This window comes from Kryptolebias marmoratus, linkage group LG16, assembly GCF_001649575.2.
Source record: "Kryptolebias marmoratus isolate JLee-2015 linkage group LG16, ASM164957v2, whole genome shotgun sequence".
NCBI lineage: Eukaryota > Metazoa > Chordata > Actinopteri > Cyprinodontiformes > Rivulidae > Kryptolebias > Kryptolebias marmoratus.
The window spans coordinates 19871053-19897195 of NC_051445.1; the positions used below are offsets into that span (position 1 = coordinate 19871053).

A 26143-nucleotide genomic window follows, 5' to 3' on the forward strand; every position below is an offset into this window, starting at 1 on the left:
GGGGGGGGAGAGAGCTGGGAGGCCAGATTTCTGTGCGTGGGAGACGCTGCTGCGTCACCTGGTGAACCTCAGTTTGCACAGTGCCCGTTTACAACGTCTGCAGATGATACGGGACACATCAGGACAACAATGGAACCACATGGTGCTCAACCTGGTAAACCAGCAGCATTAAAAACCCAACTTCATGCTCCACGGATGCTTGGCACTCATGTACAGATTTAAAGTTTTGTTTTTCAGACCCAATAAACTAGCAATTAGAAACTTTAACATGAACCACATTCAGTGATCACAAATCTGATTGTCCCCCCGCCCCCCCAATTTTAAAGAATACAACTTTTTAAGTATGAATTTAAGCACGATTTAAAGGACATTATGTGCGATCTTATGCGACATTGTGAGACGTCCTGCTCAGAGTATGTGTTGGAAATCACTCTCAGCCACTACCACAAACTGTAGCTCAAAATCTGTAAAACTGACGGAGTTGTAGCCATTTTGTGTTGGCTTACGTTGATCAGCTCTGGTGTTCATCTCGAATTAAACTGACTCTAAAAGTTAATCATATGTATATACATCTGATAATTACTTTGAGAGTTTTGTTACAATCCATCCAGTGGTTCATGAAATATTGTGCTGACACACACACGGGGGAAAACATTGTCCACCTTCACCTTTCGGCGGCGGGCGATAAAATCCACAAACGAGAGCAGTCACATTCAAGAGCATACTCCAAAAGCTGAAGTGAAATTTCCCGTTGTTCTGGGCATGTTTAAGCACAACGAATGGGTACAAACCTGGCAGTAAGCTTATTATGACGCCAGTCCTTACAGCCGTAAAGCAGCGTTCGCCCATGTCAGCTTCTCGTCAGCCTCCGCTGTTGTCAAATCTGTCACTTAGCATCACGAAACTGGGTTTACGGTTAACAGACAATGATAGAAAATAAATACATCTCGCTAAACTAGACCAAAATAGATCCATCCCCATGGATTTCACAGTGGTTTTTGTTTCAAAACAGCCTGTATTTTTTGGCTCATCTGTAAACTCGGACTCCCTCAGCAAGACACCCCTTAAGATGCTCTGCTATTCCTCAGATTAGGATGTATTCAAGAAAGAGGTGTAGCTTTTCACGTAATCTTATTAGAATGAAGAAATAATCCAGTTTTTTTTTTTTTTTGTTAGGGACATCTATTCACTTGTGGCCAATCCAACTGTGAAATGCAGCTTTGGGAGTATTATTTTAACAGGAGACTCTGTTCAGAATGGCACATATTATGTATGATCAACTGCATTAAAAAAGATCTTATTAAACTTTGTTATTGACCAGAAAAAAAACAACACACGCTATCATTTGATAAAAAAAAGAAGAAACAAAAAGGGAAAAAGCAGCAAGATCAAGGAGCAAAATTTGCACCGAGTCTTCTTGTGATTATCAGATCCTAACACGTTGAGATTAACGGTGAGGCACTGTGTATGTCAGATCCACAGCCACAGCCCAGGTCTCTGTGGCTGAGAGCTCGTCATTCCTTTCTTCATCCTCCTCCCCCCCACAAATCAGTTTGCTTTAAGACAATACAGAAAGTAGTTCTGGCCGTTCAGTTACTGTATAAAAAAATAGCTAAACACAATCAAAAATAGTGTTATCATCTTCATAATTATTATTAATATGGTGTCAGCAAAACCGTTCACGGACCTGTGCATAGTGTACAAAACAGAACACAGTCACTTTCAGCGAGATGGAGTCGGACGTTGAAGCAGAAAGCTTTGATTTCCGACTCCATGACCAAAGGCGAACAGTTTCATGTCCTTGGGTGCAGTTAGTAGGTAGTCATGGTGTTCACACGGGCCCTCGGGGCTCAGTTAACCCACAGGACGCATGAAACCAGGGGCAGAGAGGAGAAAAGGAGGCAGCATGAGGAGCAGAAAAAAAGAAGACAGAAGAAATGTGGTGTCCTCCACATTTATTGCAGCTTCTTAACCTCCTGCTCTCCCGGACCTGATCCAGTTTAACTCCCCACTGATTCATCCAGGCAGTCGTCTACACCCTTGTGTCCACAGAGCAGTGGGTGGGGTTATAGTCTCTCGATCTCCCTGTATTTCTTCCGCAGTATGGACACCTGGTCTTTGAACAGGACTGGGTCCAGCCTCATCCGAGAATGCACCAGAGGCATGGTGCCAAACCAGTTGGCAAACTTGTTCATGCAGGTCTGACGCTGGGCAAAATGGTCCGGGTCGGCCCAGCGGGAGGCTCTGGAGCTCTGATGACACAGCAGGAAACAGGTGAGAAACAGCCATGCGTGGAAGATAAAAAAGATTAATCAAATAAATAATGTCCCCTGACCTTGAGACAGCATGTTTATTTGACAAGACAGTAAAGATCATTTGAGATCAAGTAAAATAAAAAGCTCTAAGCTTCAACCACAGCAATTCCTCAATGATTATCTCACTGATTCTGTACTTGTTCAACCTTCAGAGATAAATTAAAACCATCAGCTTCTGCCTCACCTGTCCCATCATGGTTTCCTTGTACTGTTTCTTTTGTGTCACCTTGATGGGTGGTAGTTTAGTCACTGACGACACGAGAAAATTCATGAGGATGTCCTCGCAGTTTGACATCTGGTCAACCATGCCCCTCAGACTCTCCGGAAGGTAGGTGGTGTACAGGTGGTGGTAATACCTGCGGGAGAGGCGCGACAGAGTCAGAGGAGTGCCGACAGGGCGAAACGCAGAAACTAAAAGCAGAGGGGCGAGTGTCCGTACTTGTGATAGATGGCAGCTCCAGTCAGCACCATGGAGTAGTCGTTGGTCCATTTGGAAGTGTAGCCCCACTGCTCCTTGTTGCTGTCCCAGAAGTGGCTGCGAGCCGGGTAGCCAACGATGCGGTCAGGGAAACTCTGCCACACCGTGAAGGCAAAGTCCACCTGAGTCGAGCAGAAGAAGAAGAAGGAAAGAAGTCAATAAAGCTTACAGACTCTGCTAAATAATTGTTAATGTAGTTCCCGGGAAGACTGACCTCTGTGGTGGAAAGCACGGTGTCTTCATCCAGACTGAGCACAGCATCGGTGGGGATGGTGTCGTAGGGAAGAAACCGACTGCCTATCACCTGGTGTCAATGGCACAACACAAAGAGAAGGGGACATGTAGCTGAGAGGAAATAACGTCTGGCAAACAGCAACAAGTTCCTTATATCAGTTCTTGTTATTCCATCCTGCTGTTCACCAGTGAATAAAAGACACATTTAGAAGCTGCTGAAACAAAGAGTGAATGAAACTCATGAGCTTTGAACTAAATAAACTACCAGAGGGAAATAATTTGTCAATGAAAGCAGACAGAAAATAAACATCTGTCATTGTCAAAATAAGCAACAGTTCTTGATGTTAGCTTATGAACTCTCAGTGAAGGCTGGGCTTCATGGAGCCAATTTATGATGGAGAATCTACAGCTCTGATTCAGAAAAAGTTGGGTTAAATTGTAAATAAATAAAAAAACTGGAATGATTTACAAATCTCATAAAATCATATTTTATTCACAGTGGAATCCTGCTGCATTTTGACTTTAAGTGCTTCTCAGACATTTGATCATAACCTTCTGACACTTTCTGAAAATCAGCTTGACCTTTCAGAATCTATGCCTGTTCTCTCTGCATTGATCCAATCACTTGAGCAGAAAAGATATTTTTAGTCACACCCAAACAAAAGCCTTTGTTGTTTGCCCAATTTAAACCACCAACTCGAGGCTTCTGGTGCAAATGATGCAAAATGGCTGCCGTGATGTGCGCTAAGGGAGAGGCTGATGGAGAAAACCTTCACCTTGCTTTCTCCTTCGATGACAGTGATAGGGGCCGAGGTGGTAGGCCAGCGGTGCTTGGCAGGAAGAGGCTTGTCACAGTTCCAGAGAATTATCACCTGCACAAAGGCAACAAGGAAGAAATCTTCAAACGTCCTGTTCTATTCATGGGTTTATGAAAATATGTCAAAATAGAGTCAACTTAATGAAAACCCCAATGCAGCGCTTGTAAACCTACATAAAGGCAATTTTATTCAAAAGGTTTTTCTTTTTTTTTTACACTGACTGACTATTGATGTAGAAAAAACTTTTTCAGATGAAAGTACATCTCTATTTTAGGAACAGTCCCACCACCTACAGCAAAGCGACACGCTGGAACAATGCTATAACAAAACACACCATCAGAGCAAACTAAACTCACTACGTTAGGAAATCAGCAAATAAGCCCAACATTGGATCAAATAAATGGAAAAACCCATATCGCAAAAACACAATAAGGCCACAAAGGGAATTGCTGTCAGCATCAGCGTCTGAAAGATGAGCCACATGCTTGTGTGCTGACAACAGTCCAAGCAGTTCTGCAGAGGGGTCTTTAATCACCTGAGCGCAGTACTGAGATTTGGCCACGGCCACAATCAGCTTCATCACGGGCTGGGACAGGGAGACCAGTGGGGTGACCACATGAATGATTGCTGTAAACTTCGGGTACGGCTTGATACCTGGGAGACACAAACACAACATGTTTTTGTACTCGTCCAACAACCAGTCGAGCAGCAGTTTGGGTCACGTGTGCGTTGGGAAACAAAAGGTCGAGAAGGCGCAGCGGCGGTTTGAGCCTTTTTATTTTTTGGCCAATAATCCGACAGTTGTGACGGTCGCAGATGCTTCAAATGTGGATGCTGTTGCAGAGAAGATGCACCTTTTATTGAGTGGCTGTTTCAAATAATAATAAAATAATCAGAACTTAAAATATGTTAATGTGAGAGGGTTAGTTCTTTAACCCTTTGAATTTTACTTTAATATTTTATCCTATTACAGATTTGAGTTAATATTTGATAAGGGTAAGACAACTTTCACCTTCAAACTGTGATCAAATTATACTTTGGTTCAAATAAACAACATATAGAGATTCCATCATATTTCTTCTGAGATATAAAAGAAATAAAGGAGCAGAAAGTATGATGTTTGCAGCTGCTGCTGACACCAAGACATAAATACAGAACATGAAGCTAAGAAGATCTAATTTCATTTTCTTGTTTGTTTGAATTTTCTAATAATTGAATAAAGAGAATAATGTTTAATGTATGTCCATAAATTCTAATCCCACAGTGGGACTTTATCAGATTAGTATCAAAACAGGCTCATCATTTTATAATTTCAAAACAAACCTGATTTATTTGGACCCTGCTGTACACATTAGACATTCTGGATTTCACACATTAAAAACAAACCATATCTCAGGCCAATTCACCACCCAAATACAACATGGCAGCCCCAATAGTTTTTCTGTGATGAATCATGAATTAATAAACTTATGTTGTATAATCTGCAAGTGCTTCGAACGGTGCTTCGCTCTGCCAATAAAAACCGGTCTAATAAAACTGGTTCGTAGCGTATAAAGAAAACGAAAGGCTACGTGTACGGACCCAGCTTGGCGTAGAAGAAGGGGAAGTCTCCCAGGTTTGTGGAGTACTGAGGCAGCGTGAAGAGGCCACCGGGAAGGCTGTTCCACATGAGGCTACTTCTGGAGGAGTGCAGCAGCACCCGGTCCTGGATTATCTGAGGTTTTAGGAGAGAGGGAGAAATGTTTGTTTAACATGAACTGAAGTTTAATAATGATGGCAGCTCATCATGCTGGTAAACACAATAAAGCTGTTATGTCTCATCATAAACAAGTAACTGCATTTTTCTGGTTATTTTACTCACCTTTACCTGTTATCTACAGGAAATTATTTTTTAATCTTTTGTCTATCTGTTTCCTAAACTCATCTCAACCCAATAAATACTTAAAATGTGATCAATTAGATTTTATACAAAAGATAAAGTAAAAGAAATGAAGATACAGACCCCCTGTTGATGGTAATACATTTTAAAATAACATGATTTATCTTAGTTGAAGTTCTCAGAAGTAAAAAGCTCAACCTTTAATGTCTTATCTGTGAAAACAAGAAGATTTGTTTAACCGGCTTCTATTGTGAATATCCATCATTAATCTTTAATTTTATTTATTTATTTTTTTTCAATATTATCATTGAAAGACTGACCTGGAAAATCTTCAGCTAAGTGAAGTTTCTTTCTTATAATCCAACATTTTATTCACGGAGAGTTTTGTGGGCTCCCAAACAAACAAAGCTCTCAGAAAACCCAGTGAGGGATTATCTTAATAAATTATTAAGCTTTCTCAAAAACAATAATGAAGCTACAGAACGAGTCAAACCCTGTTTGCTTCTTGTAATATGTTGTGGTTATTTTGATCGTTTTTCCCTGTAAAATGTCTGGCCCCCCTTGATGATAATAGCTCACTAAAAGGGAACATTTGGAGCCAAAACACGGCTGACATTCTGTGAGAATGGCTAACATGCAGGCAGTGTGTAAACAGACAGAAGATCAGGTCGTGAAATGCTCTGCTTCACACGCACAAGGAATCAGCTGTAAAATGATCTAAAGATGGAAACTAATGGCTTAAATTGCAGTTGGCAAACAGACTCAGCTCTGAAAAGCCGATCTACTTCGGCTGCCACTTTGGTAATTTAGCAGCCATTTCAGAGCTCAAGGTTTGCTGCTTTAACATGAAGGTAAAATTGCGATTGTGGCCGGTGAGTTTAGAGATGCACGAGATGCTTAACTGTGTTCATATCCTGACTCAAAATGGAGTTAAAAAGCCTGCCTCACTCGGGAACTTTATCCATCCTGTCTGCCGCTCCGTCTAGCACCCGTATCAATTTCCATTCCTCTCTGCTCTCATCTTTAGCTGTTTGTAATTCTAACCCAAGAGCAGTATGATAATCTGGTACTCGCCACGCAGACTGCAGATATAATGGACCTTGACAGGAACAAACTACTGACACGATTGATAGCCAAGCCACAGCAAGACGGAGGCTCAAAACATTGACATCGCTCTCCAACAACAGATATCATCCCGATTCAGCTCCATCTGCAGCATTTCTGTTGATTTTTCCTTTTCAGCTGCCTGCCAATCACTAAACTGAGGAGAAATGTCACTTCAAATATCTGAACGACAGACTTATTAATGAAAGGATGCATTTACTGAACTGTATTTGCCAGAATTTATGCACATGCATTTTGTACAGTTTCAAAACTGGAAAATAAAGATGGTATCAGTAATTCTAGACTAAATATAAGTACAGTTTAAAACCAAATTAGATATTAGTCACCAAATTATTAGAAACATGTATATAACTAGAATTAAACTGAGATGCAAAGAAACCACACAACATTAATATATAAGCTTATTGTGAGTTAGTCGTTGGTACAGCTGGATTAGACTTTTAAACATGAATCTGTGTGTGTGTGTGTGTGTGTGTACCTCCAGTGTGGTTAGTACTATCTTCTCCACAGAGTTGAAGTAAGCCTCCCACAGGAACTGTGTCTGCTGTCTCAGGGACAGAATCTTATCCTGGTGGATGGAACGTACTGTTGATGGGATCTGGGACAAAGATAGGACACGTCAAGTCAAATTCTGCCAAAAACACTTCAGAGAAACAAACAAAAGTCTTCACTGAAAAACTGCTCAGTGAAGACCACAGAGTCTCAGCTGCCACATCCATCTTATTTAACATATTGGCGCTAAGTATCCAGTAAAGACACGTCTTTAAATCAGGCTTTTTTTTTTTTACACACTTTCTATTTTTAAATTTCCATAGTTTTCAAATTTCAAAAAATTCAAACCATGTTGAGCCTCTTTAAACATGAAAACATCTGTAAATTTACTCTTCTGATTGGTTTTGTACAGCGGTGGTGTTTCATGAGCTGTACATCTAAGTAAACTTATTTTTGTTTTAATTTGTAATTTTTATGAGCTTCACAACGCCTTAAGTAATGACTACAAAATAATTTTATGACGATCTTAAAAATCCCTATTTCACAAAATGTTAATATGTAAACATTTTTATTTAAGTTTTCGTACATAAGCTTTTATATACTTTTTTTGCTAAACAGGTAAGTTTAATTTTCCTTGTTAAAATTACAAATAGTAGAGAAAGTCTATCTCGTAATAAAGACTGAACTGCAATCTCTACTTTAATTTTCAAAAGTTGGAAACCTTGGAGGTAGATGAACTAAAAGTGGGCATGATGGTGACCATGTTCATCTTTTTATACACACTCAACTCATCCAGACCTGGAAAATACTAAATTCAAACGATACTTTTCCATATTTCTTATGACTCTGTAGGAATCTCATTAAATGCTGACGCTGAAACCAAACGACACGTTATTAAAGATGCAGCCTAAAATAAAAAGCAAAAGACATCTGAAAACAAAGTTCTCAGATATTTCAGCTTTGCTGGAAACTATTAATAAACAGTCATGTCAAAAAAAAAGTATGGAAATCAACTCGTATTGCGTACTTGTAAAAGTAGTCTTTCATCTCCAATCACAGCTGCCGTATTCCAGTCGATGATTTCTGAGAAAGGAAGCTCCCAGCCGTTACTCAGCATCACCGGCACACACGCTGCCTGCAAGAACAAAAACATTTACACACACACACACACACACACACAAAACATGGTTTACTTTAACATGCTGCTTTGGATTTGAAACTGTGTCAGTCAAGACTAACAGTATGTAAATGATGCCATAAAACAGAGTAAATCTGATTCAGCTCTGAGGAGAAGTTGGATATAATCTCTAGTTGCCGATACGTGATTTCACAAGACGGTCCTGAATCGGTTGTATTTAAAAGGATCAAGCAGGCATCATCTCTGAGTTATGATTTATTATTTTACAGACAATAAAAGAAGATATAACATAAAGAGGAAAGCAGAACCACTGCATTACCTTGATGACTAACACTCAAAGTGTCAACATGAAATAACAGATAGACACTAAAACAAACCAGGACATTAAGTTTCCATTTCTAAGAGCTTAATATTATTGCACTCTGTTATGTATGTATGTATGTATGGATGGATGTATGGATGGATGGATGGATGGATGGATGTATGGATGGATGGATGGATGGATGGATGATCTCATTATCTGTGCATGTGTTTGTTTGTCTGTCTGACTGTTAAAATATCATGAACCTGTGGAGGGATTTTAATGAAACTTTACAAACGTAATCACTGGGTGTACGTCTACAACTACTTAACTTTTGGAGTCAACCCAATTCAAGTTGGCCGCCACAGCCAATCGACCTATCAGAGATAAAACCGTCTGTAACTCAGTCATTTGTTTTGTTACTGAGCTAAAATTTGGTGTGAGAGAAGCTGAGAGTCATCCCCAACATAGTCTGAGCGCTAACAAACCGAGCGATGTCTTTGTTTCAAACTTTAGCATGCAGCGAGCGATATGCATCCTTCAACAAGAACTACTTTCATTATTATACATGTAGGGTTAGACCATGATCCAAACTTCTATAACCAAGCAAATGTCTTTATGGCAGCTCATCTGGAGCTGAACAGGTTCTTCTTCATGTGTGAAGCTCATCATCAGTCCACTGTCTCGCCCCATTCAAAGTTTCGCTCAGGGAAAATTACTTTCTCCTTCCATTTAGCACCAAGACGCTGTTTTTTTACCTCCTATTCTGAAGTCTGAAAGGTCATCATTCTTGTTCTAAAAAATAAATAAAAAGCTTTCCCTCTTTACTATTTGTTCTTCTGGTGTTTAAACTGGAACTACAGCCCTAAACATAAAAAGAGCTCTCAGAGGAAACACAAGTCTGGCTCCTTCTGAGTCAATAGTGAACTATTTTTTGTCTTAAAATAACAAACAAGTTTTAGATAAAGAATTATACTCACACCACATAGTGCTCAGGTTATATAAGAGCACAGTGGCTCCTTTTTTTAGCGTAATGAAGTGTTTTTAAGTGTTGCCTTACAGAAATACAGTTAATCTCTGTGTTCTCTAACAACAGGAAGTAACTTATCAGGTAACTTATCTCCAACAAATAGGTGATGGTAAAACAGATCATTTACCAGCAGATCTGAGTTGTTGTTTTTTTTTCCAGCCAAGGACTGTAACGCCCCATTTCTTTCAGAAGCAGGCCTGCATTTACCAGCAGATTCAAGGAGAGTGGAAGATATTTTCACAAGTAGTAAATAATTAATGAAGATGCAGTTTAAATCTTTCAAGAGCAAAATATAATAAACTTGTTCATTTTAAGTGTTGCCTGTAACAAAAGCTACAAGATTCAGAACCAGTTAGTATCTTAGGAAACATACAATTTATTCGGCTTTTACGACTAAATCTTGTTTTATAAGACACATTTATTTTTTTCCAATAAAAGCACCTGAACACTTGAAATGCAACTTGCGTAACTGATATTTCACAAAGATCCTGAGCTTGTTTTCACACTGAAACAGCAGGAGTGTTATGTAATCGTCAAACTGTTCATTAAGTGGAACTCCACAAAGTTAAAACAAAAATTAGCAAAAGAAGCCTAATAATCTCCAATTAGACAGAGCCATCGTAGCTCTGTTAACCTCACCTAAAAATGTACTAAAACAGAGGACAACTAGGTGCAACAATAAGAGATGACTGACAAGATTTTAGCAGAAAATGAGCATCGAACAGAAGACGTTTGGGTTTTTTTTTCTTCTGGGAGCTCAGGATGACTGTTTATTTCTCCGCAGATAGCTTCAGTGCATCTTTTTTCTTGCCCCAGTAATTATCTTGTTTTGCTAAAGCACAGTCAATCAATATAACCATGACACACATTGATTTCTGTCACAGAGCAGGACAAAAAGCTGTTTTTATTAGTTCACCGGCTGCATAAACCCGTGCAGCACGCTTATATGAGTTTAATATAGATTTACATGGTCACACAATCACACTTTTCCAGGCTAACAGACTGCTTTATTGCATGTTAAGCCTCATTTTTGAGAAAACAGACACTTGTTTTGATGCTTATTTCCGTAAGAGGTTTTGGCAACGTGAGCAGCAGCACAGTAAAAATGAGCGCAGACTTTTGGAGTGAGATGAAACACGTTTAAAGACTCCCAAGTTTAAGTTGAGTATTTGTGGTGAAGGAGAACATACTAAAAAATGCTGCTGTATACGGTTTAAATAAGAACATAAAAAGATCAGCGTGTTTATAGGTTTACTTCAGGAGCATATTTTTTGCTTCTGTTTTTTTAAAGAAGGATTAAGTTTTGCAACATACATAAAAAAAGGAGAGAGAGGAACATTTGAGAAGGTGGGCGAAGAGGCAGACATGAAAAGAAGAAAACAACATAACAACATAACACGGTGGCAGGGAGCGACACTGACTCAGAGGCAGCTAATGAAACACTGGTTGCACAAAAACAAAATGACTGACAGAAGGTGAGAAGGCCACTGGGACTAACTCGATGCTTTCATTTTCATGTCGCTGATTAACTGCGTTTCACACACCTTCAGGGCAGATGCACAACAACGTGTTTGATTTTTTTTTCCATGTGCAGAAACATGACATCAGAGCCTTTATATCTACATGGGTTTGCCTTTGACTTCTGTTTTAGGTAAGAACCATGCATTCATTTCTTAAGAGCATTTATAAGTCGATGAGTCAAACTAAATACTGGAAGTTGTTAAAAGAATATTAAATATCGTATTTTCCGCACTATAAGGCGCACTGTCAATGAATGGTCCATTTTTGAACTTTTGTCATATATAAAGCGCACCAGACTATAAAGTGCACCTCCCAAGTTTTGTAACTTCGCACAGACCGCCTCCACCGCTCACTCAGGTCTGTGCCCGACTATAACTGAGCCTTAATGCTGTCCAGAAAATACGGTGTGAGTTACTTTGTGGTCTTTTCTGCCTCGCGGGAATTAGCAACATCCGTCTTCATATCACTGACCTGCAAAGCCTCCAGGAAGCGAAAGGAGCCCAGCCTTCGACCTCGAGGCACCAGACAGAACGTGGAGTTGTACAGCATTTCTCTGTAGTCATACCTGAACGACAGAAGAGAAGAAAAGTAAAAGACAGAAATTATAGCATGGGTTTGTTGTAAGCGGTGGCAAAAAAAACCAAACATTGAATCTGCACAATGGTTTTTCACAAACCATACAATTTACAAAACTAAAATGTAATAAACCAAAGTAATGTATAGTTCAGATCTTTTACAGTGAGGTCCTGTGGGAAGGTTATAAACGTTTAATTTCTTACCTCTTTGAACGACCTCATTTTCGAGAAACAAAGTTTAATTCTGATCAGAGTGATGAGCTGACAGCTAACGGCTAGTAAGTAAGCTAATGCTAGCTATTAGCTCATCAATCTGGTCCGAATTAAATTATTTCTTCAAACTTAGGTTGTTTGATAAACTATCTACAACAGGTAAGATATTATTTACTGATAACAATTTTCACAGACCCCCTCACTTCGGACAATATGAACTATTCCTTTAACCCCTGAAAAGCATCAACTTCAGTTTCCCAGAGCTCGAGGAGTTGCAGGAAAGTCACCTCTGGGATTCCTGGAAAGCCCCAGTGCTTTCAGGAAAAATCCAGTCTTTGATGTTGACTGTTCTCTTCCCACTTTCCCAACCATCTTAAATCAGATTTATCTTCTCACCTGGACATATAAACCCTCTCTCACTGCTCGTCCATCCAATCCAACCCTCAGTCAGCACTTGCTCTGATTAAGAAGCTGCTTGGAATTCCTCCCCTGATAACACTTATATGTATGCAGGGGGAGAGAAGAAGTGTCCTTTTTTATCCGCCCATGTTAGGTCGTAGATTGGGTTTCATGAAGTCTGGAAAAGTGAAGGCATTTTTTTTTTTTTGCACGTGTGCTATTTGTGAACCAGCAAACACAAATTTGTGTTATGTAAGAGAAGCTGTGGTCATATTTGCAAGGGAAAACAAATATTTGACTAGAGAGCAGTGTGCTCCGAGGGCCATTTTCCTCACCTCTCCTTTACTTATGTGTACAAAAAGACCTAATAGGCATTCTCTGAACTAGCTTTCACCAAAATGATCTTGTAGACGATTGAAATAAACTTTCAGCCACACAGTATAAAACCAGTTACAATAGAAATCCCATCTGTAGATGAATTAAAACACTGCACTATCACAAAAATCCAGGGATCAAGACTGCAACTACTTTTAGAGACAGTTTAACAATATTTCGTGACAAAGAGATGCGGATGGATTTGTTATAAATGGAGTTTTAGTCATAACAACAGCACAGAGATAAAAGCCTTTAAAGGCTGACATCTTCTCTGGTTGCTTGGCCATTTGGTGATACAGTGACAAAATAATTGCTCCAGTTTTGTTTTTTTAAAAGAGGCGATTATTCAGAAAATACTACCCAGTCCGAGCTTTCAGAGGAAGAATCAGAAGGTGAGCTTGTGTTGAAAGAAAAAAAAGGCAACAACAGAAAGGCTCACACAGTTTGTTTATGTGGCTGAGATAACATAAAGAAAGGAACGCTCCCAGTGTGGTCCAACGTTTGCAGGAAAAACAGTTTGAAAGTTTTAACACGTAGAAACAGCAAGAGGCACAAACTGAGCAGGAACAGATACTCACACTGTATATGTTAGTAACAATTTAAATGTTACTGTTTGGGGAAGAGGCTGAAATGACAACAAAACTCAGTGCATACAATACAAAGTTTGAGCACTAAACTACCATTTACTAAATGTGCACCACACACAGCGCTGTGTATCTCTTCATGTCCCCAAAATTATAAGAAAATTTAAATTATAGTTGTCTATGTGAACATAAACTGCAGATAAATGTTCAGGAACTAAGTTACTTTTGGAAAACGTGGTGCCGTTTTCATTTTGTTTGCAGGGAGTAATCTTTGTCGTGAGTTTTAAAAACAAAAAATAAAAGGTTTGACGTGTTTTCTTCTTACAGCAAGGAAAAGATATATATATATAATTCTGTAGACAAGACAAAACAATCTGGTGGAACAAGGTCACAAATGAGTGTAATAAAAAATATTAACAGCATATGTTAAATGAAACGATATTTTATGATTATCAAATATCTACCTGGAAAATTAATCTTTAGCCATCCTGACATTCACAGATAACAGTCACTAATCAGATTATTAGCAACAAAAGGGTAAAAGAAAGAGCTACATTTGATGCCAATAGCAATAAAACAACAATATTAATATTATTAATACCATTAAAACCATAAGTAGTAATAGTAAAATGTACACAGAGTGCCTGTAGTGTCACACGTACTGTTTTGATTTGTGTACTTATAATAAAAGAGTGACCCGATTCATCAATCTGACTCCACCACAAATATAATAGGCCATCATTAAGCAATTATCACGTAAACCAATAATCAAGTCCGAGCAGCAGAACAAGCAGTTTGCACACCTATAAAAACACACGTTTAAGTCTTATAGATGGATAGATGGCTGTACAATTCTAATCAATCATATTTCATGTCAGTGCAAACCAAGCGGGGACCAGATGTTCCTCCCCCTGCATACCTCCATATTTCTTTTCTCTTCCAGATGGCTGCCTGTGGGGAGGAGCACTCCCACAGTTTGCTACTGCATGTCAGTGAGGAAATTAAGGACATATGTTCAACAGTCATCTTCAGCTTAAACCAGAACCTGAGCTTTGTTCGTTTTTTGCCCCATGTTCGCCACTTTTAGCTTCTAGATACATAGGTGATCTTATTAAAACGTGTCAGTTTAAAAAAAATAAAAATAAAAATCCAGGAGAACCAGGAAACGTCTGTCACATCTCACAGTGATGTCAGGTGTCAGCAATTAACGTTGCGTACGAGATAAATCCTGCTTAGTCTCATATTTTCAACACTCCAGCTTCCAGATGGTTACTAGTGAGCGCAGCAGTCTCGTACCACCGGGCTGGTAATCAGGCAATAATCGCAAAGTCAACGAAATGATCCTCAATCTTTTTTTGCAACTTGCACTTAAACTAAAATGCTGCAGTAGCTCAAACTTGTGAAATTAATGTGATTTTTTTGAGGGTTATTTTTACAGCGCCAACAATGACACGGATTGTCAAATTTCTCCAAATAATGAACACAATGCTCATAGTGATTTGACATTTATTGCACAGTTGTATAAAACTCTGTTAGGATTTCATTATATTGAGTGCCGTGAGGATTATGCCTTAAAATATAGCAAATATGCAGAGCAAAGGCGAAAACAACGGAGCCTGCAGTGGGTCAGGAAAGCTTCTGTCTGTGAGAATGCATGTGGTGAACTTTGCCACATCCACTGAGGATTTGACCTCAGCCAACTGTTCACATCAGAGCGACCGCACTGTTGACACTGGCCGACCGTCCACTGGCTGCTGGCTACAACGCAACACTTTTATATGACCGCTTTGTGCGTGCAGCCTGTGAGTAACAAAATAATGTGGAGACAAGTAAAACAGAACTAAAGCCTTTTGTGTGTTTTATGAGAAAAACAAAAACCAAAGCGCTTCAGATTTCTTCACGAGGACGCAGATTTAATACACACTGCTGACCGGCTGCACAAAATGACAGATAATTGGAATGACATCCAAATAATTTGCCTGACATAATGTCAGATATTAAGGTGGAAAAATATGGAGCAGTACGTTTGCTTTTTGCAATACATTAAAAAAAAAAAAAAAAAACAATCAATAAGGTAAAAAGTAACCAAAATCCCATTAAGACACAAACATTTCCCTTTAAATAAGTTAGGTAATTCAAATGTAGCTTAAACACTGCAGCTCAGATCAATAATTAAACAGGCTATTGCTGGGCACGTCTCAACTTTCTTGCTCTCTCATGGTGGAAAAATAAATGGGATACACTTGGCAGCGCATCAGCAAATCCCCACTTTTAATGCTGCTCCACCATCTGTACGTAAACCTGTTCCTTCGCCGATCTAATCAAACGCCCGTGCTATCAATCGGCCGGGAAGGCAACGCAGTAAGATTCAGAAGGAGAGAATAACAAAAACAGAGTGGGGTCAAGAAAAAAGATCAACCGGTCTCCTAGCAACAAGAACGGATGGTGTGAAAAAGGAAATGTGTGGCTCACTTTGTCAAGTGCTGCAGGAGACTCCGAGGAACAGTGTTTGTCTTTGTTAATCTTCGCAAGAGACCACACACATTTAAAAGAGAACAACTGATAAAAAAGGAAAGCTTAAAAAAAGGAGAGGTGGTGGTGGTGGGGGGTGCTGTAGCGAAGGATGTAGCCCGATGATCTAAAAAGTGAAGCCAATATAAAAAGTAATTTAAACAGTATTCAGTTTAAATGATGAGAAAACAAGCCCTCCTCCCACTTGATGTGCTACCTGAGTAAACATCTTTATAAGGAAGTAATGATCTGACTGAATATTAAATTAAAGGCGTTTGAGCTCGACAAAATCCTTATGACCTAGTTAAGTATCAGTGAACAACGGATATTAACATTTGGCCAGATATTTTTTAGTCACCCTATTTGTATGCTGGGAAAATTTCCATTGCAAAGCCATGAAGGCATTCAAAAGCCTGGATGTCTGGTTGTACACAAAAGCTGGATTTGTAAGTGAAATTAGGGTAATGAGAACTCCAATGGGCAGTCTGGGTGCAAGCAGATCTGTCCGTACCGACTATGTAGGTTTTAGCAATCACCGTGCAGCCTATAATATGCTATAGAGAGAAGAAAGTTTAAAACATTTGGGGGGTAAACTTTAATCAAGTCTTTCTGTGCAGGTTTCGCTGGCAGCTGTTAAATATCCTGAGGTTGTGACTCGCCGACATCTTCCTCCGCAACGCAGATAAAAAGGAAACTTCCGAGGTTTTTCCAGTTTAATGCCAGCAAAACGTTGCAGTTGCACAAACACAAAAGGGATTATGCTGAACAGCCAGAACATTGGTGTTCACCGAATTATTGTAAGAGTTGTTTGAAGCAACATTCTAACCGAAACAAAACGCTCACTCCAAATCACACCCTGGATTCCTGTTGTTTTTAATGAACTGAAGCAATTCATTCAGCTCGTTTTATTTAAACTTTTGAAATAAAAAATTGCAAAAACGTTAGCCTTGACTTATTGTTGAGACTGCTTGTACAACAATTGCTTTTTTCTTTATTTTTTATTTGCTATTTTCAAGAGATTATTATGAAGTCCACAATAATTGAGTAAAACATTGTTTTGCTATTGGGCAGAAGTGAATTAAGTACGAGGGATCTGACATGGTGTGCTTTCTTCTACAGAGACAATGCTCTCTCAGGCCAATACTTATAGCCTCCTTAGAAAATGAGACCCAAAAAAAATGTTAATTGTAGATTTAGAGATGTTAAGATTATGACTGTGTAAATCAGCTAAAGGTATTGCAGATCAGGTAAACGTTTATCCTTCAAAAGTGGGCAAAGTTGATTATTTTTTTAAATACTTAAAACCAACCTGACCAGGTTGATTCGTAACGCAGTTCAAGAAGACATAAGAATCCATTTTACCAGGTGCCGGCAAGTTATGCATTTGTAGCTACAAATACGCCACTTTAATCTTGTGAATTTCATGAGAATCCATCTGCTTGCAACATAAATGTGATCCAGCTTTTGTACGAGTTGCAGTCATAGTAGTTAGATTAGAGTCTTTTCCCATGCTACACATTGGTATATTTTTACGATTTGTCTTATAGCAGGTTTGCATTGGATGTAAATATGTAGTATGGGTTGGTTCTGTGCAGTGAATACTCTCATAAACCCTTAAAGCAAATTTCCCCAAGAGGAAAAGTCAGACATGAATATAAAAGCAGCTCTACAGGCTTTTTTTCCTCTACTTCCTCCCTCTAATCACATCGTAACTTCATATCTAATTTTCTGCTTCGTCTTTGCTGTCACAGTTGGGGTGCATTGATAGGCTGTTGCCAGGACTATGAGTTTAAGCCAAAGGAATTTCAGTCTGAAAGCCCCTGAGTGAAAGTGAGTGTCATTTGATTCACAAAAAAGAAAAAAAAAAAAACGAAAGAAAAGAAGAAAAAATAGAAGCTGAGAGCTGAACACAGCATCCAAGCTGTGAGAAGACAGAGCAAGACGCTGTAAGAGTGTCGTAACACAAACATGCACCAAAAGAAAAAGCTTCATTTTTATCTCAGGACATCACAGTGCAACGTCAACAGTTCAAGATGTTTGGAGATCCAACTGCACCTTTATAAATGCGCAATAAAGACTTAAAACACACACATTTCCGCCCAGTATTTATAACACCGGACTGATGATCACTCATTCTCAAGATTCTCCAAAATTAGGTTGCAGTCAAGATGTATGATGGAAAGTAGACAGGTTTTTCGAATAGGGAGAGCGTATCCATGTGTAGGAAGCGATACCTGAAAAATGTGGAAACATGATACATTAGCCCTGGTTTTATTGAGCATGCAGGGAGGTGGATTCCACCCACAGCAAGTTTAGTTATTGTCAGGATTCAAGTTACACTGTGATACAAAAGGATGGACAACCGAGTGGTCAGAACTAACTTAGGAGCTTGCCACCAACTTGATTCATATTATGGGGCTTAAAATAGTCATGGGCCTCTAGGTGGGATATTACAGATTAATGCCTAAGACTGTCCTGAATGAGATTACAGCCACTGTTTTGCTGTAATAGTGTAGATAGTGTAGTTAATCTTACCTGTTTCACCTGCAGCTATGATAGACGAGACACTTTTTTGAATTATTAGGTCTAGCTAATTATCTCGCTTCAAGCTTTTTTGGGGGAACAAAAAGAAGTAGTTGGCAGGAAGTATGTGGATTAAAAATGTTTCAACTGAAATAGAAACTGCAGGCGAAACTAGATATTTGCGCTGGAGCTCCAGTCTGACCTGCAGCTCCATCTATGCTTTTTAAATGAAAGCGGACACTATAAGCCATGCATTGTTGAAAACATGCACTGAACAGAGACGACAAATGTTCTTGAGGCAGCCTTAAGTTAACGACTCTAAATATAAAGTTGCCACATTCCACTAACAAAACTTCTCCGCTCATTTTTAGACTTTCAAAGCACGAGCCTACACAGACGTAACTGACAGCTCAGGACAATGCTGAATAAGGCAAATGCAAAATTAAACGAAAGCGCTCATCTAAATGTTGATGCGCTGAAAAAAGTGACGGAGGTTTATAGTTACCGTACTTCAATAAAACAGATGATGTCTCTTCAAAGGCACAAGAATGGACACTGCTGCTTAATGAGGTCTAACAAGCATTATGTGCTTTACCATGAGTCATGAAGAAAAGAATAGCAGTGCTATAATGGCTTTTCCGAAAACAAAGCCTTTATTCATTTCCTTAAGGCACCTTGGGCACAATCCCCCCTCTCCCTGGTTAATGAGTTCAAAGGGAGCTTTATAAAACATTTACAGACACATAGGAGGGTCTACAGCTTAGCCACATTACACAACCTCAGGTTAATTCGCCTGATTAATATTCTTTGAGTCTATTATCACTCTTCTTTTTATATCCCTTCCCACTCTCCATTTATCTTAATCTCTCTCTATTGAGAATAACCAATAGGCAAAAACCTTTCACCTGTGTAAATACAATGCCTCAAATCAGATTCATAAAAGGTCGCTGACTTACTACTGCAAGGAAACCTCAACAAACTAAGCATTTTGTTAAATGTTAATAAATGAATTTAAAAAATCTGCAAATTTAACTGGATTCTATCAGATTAGAGAAGGAATTACCACATCTCTAATCAGGAATCCATCAGCTTAGTGAGTTTTGAAAAGTAAGAAGCTTTAAAGTGTTTCTGGATGTCATAACAAGAACACAGGACTCATTGGGATGATCAAATAATTCTTGCTAAAATAACTAATTCTAGTACTGGGATGGCAGGGCTGTGTCAGATTTGATGAAATTGTGCCACTTCACACAGGATGAAAACCTTGCTACGATCTAAAAATATTAACCAGAACGTGGATGGTCTTTGCAGGGTAACATGGGGCCCGAGCACCCCAGCATGGCTTGGTCATTAAGTATTTGAAGCAGAACAGGATACTCTGGCCTCATGCCAGAGCCACAATTATCAACGTAACAAGGTCATGGAAACAACCTAGCACTGATGTGAGACCCATTGTGGTAGCATCTCCCTGAAGAGGCTCAAAAGAGTCATGCCAGAGCGGGGCAGAGGGAGAGGTGTGATCGTGGAGTACATGGTATTGTTGGGGGAACGTGCTGATGACATGTAGAGCACAGTGAGGGTGCAGGAGAGTGTCTTTGGAATGTGGGAAAATAGCAAGGGAAAAAAACTATTTGGCTAGAACTAAATTAGCAGCGATATGACTGCCTTCACACTGAAGGTGGATTTCCAAGTTTCCAGACACGTTCTATAAAATCATGTAGGTTGTGGAGGGTGTAGGGAGGTTGCAAACCAGTACGAAATGGATTTTACTAACATGAAGTGGGGCAATATGACCAAAATGTGATACTGCAATATTTTAGGGCTTTATCACAATGCTGTAAAATTTTAAAATCTACTCTTAATGTTTTACGTTTATTTTGCAATCAATGTTTAATTTGAATTCATAATGCAGTGGGAAATTGTGACTGGCAGGCTTTGGCCCATGACTGTTGTTCCGTCATCAGAATAAAAAAAAAAAAAAAAAAAGCATATCTGTCCTCTCATATGATCCAAAAGCAGAACTGGCTTGTAACCAGTCTAGCTCCAAAACAAAAATTAAGGTGCAGTCTGGCAAAACAGGTTAAAGGCAGACAACTAGAGCGTGTGCACATAATTACTAAAACAAACTCATGCTGACCAGTAATCACCATCAAACTCAAGAGGCCATTTGGTGACAGCGTGCCACAATGCAAAATAACAACCAAACATGTAATGTAAAACCAACCACATGACAATAGCTGACACACTATGAGAGCACACATTCGAGCCAAACACCCAACACATCAGATCCATGTTTAGACAATGTGCCTACACAGCAGATCTTTCAGAGAATTTGCTGCCAAGTGAGCATATCACTGTGCGAGGTTGAAAGAGTTGCTTCTTCCTTCTCTTGTCTGTTTTTGTGCATGTTGTTTTCACTTGCTGGTAGCTGTAACATGTTCACATACATGCAGTATTAATAGCAAGAGGCCTCACTTGCTATTCTGAACATGTGAAGAAAACTGATTTCCACAGCACACATCACACACGGTGCTCTGATTTTAAATGTGGAAAATGTGAATAAAAGCATCAGTGGGTAAAAGTCCAAACCAAATTGTTTGCAGATTCTTCTAAATATCTCTGACGTTAATGTGGTAAAATAAATAAACAAATAAAATAAATGAGGTAAAGCCATACATGCTGTGCCGGTTCAGAAGCTGGTCTAAAAAAAAAGATAAGTTCAGGTTGGGAATGTCTCTGTTTCTAAGGGTGAGCAGGGTGGATGGATACAAGACACGATAAAGGAATGCAAAGGGTAGATAAAAGGAAAGAAAACTGAGATTAAATGACACAGAGGCAGACACGGGGGGGTAGAAAAACAGTGATAAATAGATGACAGACAACAAAATAAGAAGTTAAGGAAAAGGGAGAATGGTATAATGTGTAGGTGTATGTAAGGAAAGAGAATAACATGAAAACTAAACGAGAACATGACAAATTCTCATCAACAAAGACACGGTTCAATTTAAAAGGAAAAACTGAATGCTTTCATAAAAGCATATATACTACTGAACATATCCACGTGTTGACGGCTTCTAATAAATATCAGTCAAAATTTGTTTCTTCTTTTCCTATTTAGCTGAAAACCCTTGTCAAGTAACAGCCAGCCTCCCCCTTTAAATGTGAAGCAACTGTGACCAGAGCCATACCGACGAGATTCGGTCTTGGTTAAGCCTATTTTAGTTCAGAATACAGAATGTTATCAACCAAGTGCGCTATCAATGCTCCATCAAATGGACTTGCAAGCTGCATCTGATCTGATCCAATATGCATCACGCTGGGACGGGGATTTAGATAAACCCTGGCTGCTGAGGCTAGGATATGCCTGGATCGAGTCTGTTTTGAAGCACTTTGTGTAGCTGTGATTTTGGACAACCTTTGAGGAGTAATGCAACAGCCAGAACGCAGAGCAACGTGTGCTGGTTTGTGCGTCTCTGAATAGGTCTAAAGACTTTTTTTTTCCTTCTTCTAAGAAATAAGCAGAGGGTGGATATTATGCAGCACCTAAATGTTGGTGGCAACGTTTGCAAAGCTGTGCAGCCTATAAAGTAAACTGTTCACATCATCTCATTCCTTTACGTCGTAAAAGAAGTGGGGACTGTAGGTTCAAAGGACTCAGAAGTAAGACAATTATGGAAGAGAGTTATCTCAAAACGTAACAAATAGTTAAATACCAGTACCATTTTAAATATCTGCCACATCCATTTAAATGCCACTAAATAGGGAGGAAATGGAGAGGTTGATCCAACTTGATGCCAACAAGCAGCTTCAAATGATCTGAGAAGCCAGTGAGAAGTAATCAGAAGAGCAGCTTCATTCTGCCGCTGAAAGTGTAAATTAGTGTCTTGCCAAGTCGAACCGCCAAAAAATGAAGTGTAAACACAGTCTTTTGACTCTCAAGAGGGAAAGGATTATTACTGCACAATTACGAGACCACGGAGGAGAGGGAAGCCCCACTGCCTCAGCAGCAGAAGGAGAAAGATTACAGGGTGGTGGCTCCACAAATGATGATGGATAAAGAGAAAAACATTGCTGTTTTCCCAAAAGATCCACGGAATTGCACGAACCAGCAGAAATCTGCGGCGTTTGGCAAATATATCGGCAATGCTCTTCAAAATGAAAGATAAAGAGGAGATGTTACTTTTTGAGAGTCAACTGATGAGCTACACAGTCAAGGTTTTGGTGAAGCAGCGCTGCACAGTCAGTGAATAAAATGCTTGTTTTTATTTATATCAGAGTTTATAAAAAATACTCTAAAGACAATCAAATGATTTAATAATTAACAAGCTGATTAAAGAAGTAGGACAACACTGTTAATAGCAAAAAACCTTTGATTTATATGAAAAGCAAACAGAGAATGGTATAACTAAAATGTCATTGTTACCTTCAGTGTTCATATTTATTGTCAATAAGTTTATTGTTTAATATTTAAACATTAAACTGATTGATAGCTTTTAAACAGCTTATTCATTAAAATGTCCGGTATTTATTGTGTCATATTAGGGTCAGAAACTCAGAGTCATAAAGAGAGGGTTAGTACTTCTAAACTGTTTGCAGATGTCAAACCAAGAAAATTCTTCACTGATTTGATACAAGAACAGCAGCAAACCTCAACTTACTGGTCAAACTTAAGTATTTGCTAATTACAGAAAATAACTGTGGAAACATTTGAGGATCTTAAATTATTTTACCTAAAAAGGAAAACCAACATAATTTTCTGAGGTGAACTGAGTGATATCGTCGACTGAAAAAAACAAAATGAAAAATCATTTGAGCCGACTGAGCTGTATTTGCTGCCACGCTCCAAAAACCAGTTTGTAATGCCAGGGATCAGCACACCTATGGCCTCGCTCTCGCCTGCCACCAGGCTTGATCTGCTCCGGACCTTGACTCCTCACACGAGGAGGTCCTTTCCTAGAGTTCCTCCAAGCTCGGTCCATAAGCTCGGTCCATCTGCGCCCCAGGAGTCGAGCGAAACTAAAAGATTATAAAGATCTCCAGCTAGCAAGATTAGCAGCACACATGTCTGCACCTGAAGCCTCTGTTTCATTCGAGGGTTTTTCAGCTGCCGGCCTTGGAGTGACAAGACATTTGAAAAATAATCCAATAATTACAGATGAATTTAAAGAGTAATTTTGCTTGAAATGCCCATCCCTAATAGTTTGGTAGAATATGAAAAACAAGCAAACCTACATAAGCATGGGTTGCTATGATTCTAAAGGATACCACACTGCACAAGAGGACTCTTAAGAGGCAGGTGAAATTTTAATTATTCTCACAAACACACCAGCTCAGAATAAATCTATATCACCTGTTTATGAATTCCACCACCACCACCACTGCAGGCAGTTAATTGGATTTAACAGCAGGAAAGAATAAAGAAAACACTGCCCGTCTCTCCCTCTGACACAAATCTCCAGTAAAAAGAATGGCTGAAACTGTACTGAAAAAGCTGTAAATTTTAATGAAATTGTTTGAATCGGAGAAACTAACTTTTTAGGTGAGTTTTAATGGTAATGCTGCTAAATTCCTTATTTGACAAAGTGAAACCCAGAGGATTGAAACATATCAAATATGTATGTGCATGTATCCATTGATCTAAAACACCTACTAAGCCAAGGACAACTACATACTGTGGCTGTTTTCTTTATATTGCTAAGTGAGGGTATAAAATACAAGACACGACATGGTCCTCTCACATAACACTGATCCAAAGTACTTCTGATAATGTACGTGCATAGCAACTAAAAAAATAACAAGTGAAATAATAAAAGGATATGGTCTGGCTCCGAATCAAAACTCACAAACAATAATAGACTTGATGTCACCAGCATCAAGAAACTTTCACCGCCACTGAGCTCCGTGGGTTTCTTCTCCATGTTAGCTGAAGGATTAAAAGCCCACAGGATTTGACTGGTGTTGGATTTTAGAGCACTCCTTAATTCTGCATGTAGCACTCACAGCATGTTTCATTGTACATGACGGATGGCTGCAAAAGCCGCTGTCATGCCAGGCATGCAACTCCAATGATTCGGTGATGAGTCAGTTCCATTAAGTTACATCTCTCACCTTAAATGCCACACTTTCAGCAATTCCAACGATGCAGCTAGAGCAGTTTCTATTAAATATTAAATCTACTATCATTTTGTAAACTCTTACCCCAATGCCTTTTTCACACGTTGTTCAAAACTTTCCTGACACATCAATCGACCGATAACCTTACATCAGCACAAAGCAGAGAACAGGCAGCGTTTGAAGTAGACCACAGTACTTTTTGCACTTTAGAAGTTGTTTTTTAAGCAAACCTACTTTTTACAAATGTCTTATCCCCCCTCATCCACACATGCACTCTGCTTATCTCAATAACTATTAAAGGACGGTTACATTTCATTATCTTTTGGCTCTTTTCTTCTGCACCCCTATCCTCTCGGTTCCAGTCAGTTTCAGCAGAACCACCACCTTTGTGCCATCCTATTGGCTCAACAGATCCCTGTACGTTCCTGGCGAGAGGACATCCTTTTGCCTTTTCCACTCCACCAGCGTTCCAAGAGGAATACAACACCTGCACATGGCAGCCAGGGACAAGACATACATCATCTTGTCAGGGTAAGAGCAGAGATGGAGGGAGAGCATGGCAGACAAATGGCAGTACCTTCCACAGAGAGGAAGATTGGGTCCAAAACTCATTCAGGCAAAAAAAAAAAAAAAGCATATTTGAATCTGAACTGAAAGAAGAGCATAAAAAGTGCACTTAGTGAAGTAAACAAAGAAATGATAACAGTTTATGAGCTATTCCTTCTTTGACCAACTTACACCAAGTCACTGGCAAAAACAGGACTGAGTGGTAACGTGTTACTACTGCAATAACCCCAATTAAATAAAAATACCAACAATATCACTGCACCAGCTCAAACCAGAAAAAACTAACATGTGTGGAACTGACTGGTTACTGCAGAGAGTCTGTGATCCACAAAACAACAACAAAATGGACATTATATATAATATGTTTCAAACCTTTTTGTTCAAACTATTATTTTCAGTTATTGTTAAATCACTTTAGGGCCCTGTAATTTAAAGAATATGGAAAGCCCAGACAGAATCACAGAATTTAACAAACAAACTAGAATCCACTGGAAATAAAACACAGAACATTACTTCTTTTGGGAGGGGAGCGTGTGTGGCCATATAAATGTTCTGTAGCTTTTGTGGTCTGTAAAACATCCATGAAGCTTATCAAGGAAAAAAAAAAAAATCTGAAAGGCTTTTCAGTTTGGACATAAAATCTAATTTTACTGTTTGTGCAAATTTTACTTTAGGCTTTGCCATCAGCTTTACCCAAGTCTTGCTTTCTCTAGTTTCTTTGCAAATGACAGACCTCTGCCTTCCATGTATCATCAGTCATTGCCCTACATGTATTGAGGCTATTACGTGCAGGTGTTATAGAGGGCATGCACATTAATGGCTCCAGAGTATCTGGGGTAAATGGGACCTGCTGTGTACCTAATAATTAGGCATATGGAACATGTATAGAGTCCACAAACACTGGGGGAACTTAACAAATGACTCACTTTTGTTTATTTCAAGACTACACAT

The 26143-nt window shown here is 39.2% G+C and overlaps 1 protein-coding gene across 1 annotated transcript in view; it reads right to left on the bottom strand.

Moving 5' to 3' along the window:
- Nucleotides 1-1084: 1084 nt before the first annotated feature.
- Nucleotides 1085-26143, bottom strand: part of LOC108232308 (exostosin-1a-like) — a 31776-nt gene continuing 6717 nt past the window's right edge. Inside the window, exons 2-11 of the mRNA XM_017410025.3 lie at nucleotides 11803-11896; nucleotides 8369-8476; nucleotides 7328-7447; nucleotides 5427-5559; nucleotides 4381-4499; nucleotides 3804-3899; nucleotides 3008-3097; nucleotides 2755-2915; nucleotides 2500-2671; nucleotides 1085-2252 (exon numbers count right to left, since the gene is read on the bottom strand). Coding sequence (XP_017265514.1) covers nucleotides 2067-2252; nucleotides 2500-2671; nucleotides 2755-2915; nucleotides 3008-3097; nucleotides 3804-3899; nucleotides 4381-4499; nucleotides 5427-5559; nucleotides 7328-7447; nucleotides 8369-8476; nucleotides 11803-11896 — 1279 coding nt within the window. The 3' untranslated portion in view covers nucleotides 1085-2066. The remainder of the gene's footprint in view (nucleotides 2253-2499; nucleotides 2672-2754; nucleotides 2916-3007; nucleotides 3098-3803; nucleotides 3900-4380; nucleotides 4500-5426; nucleotides 5560-7327; nucleotides 7448-8368; nucleotides 8477-11802; nucleotides 11897-26143) is intronic.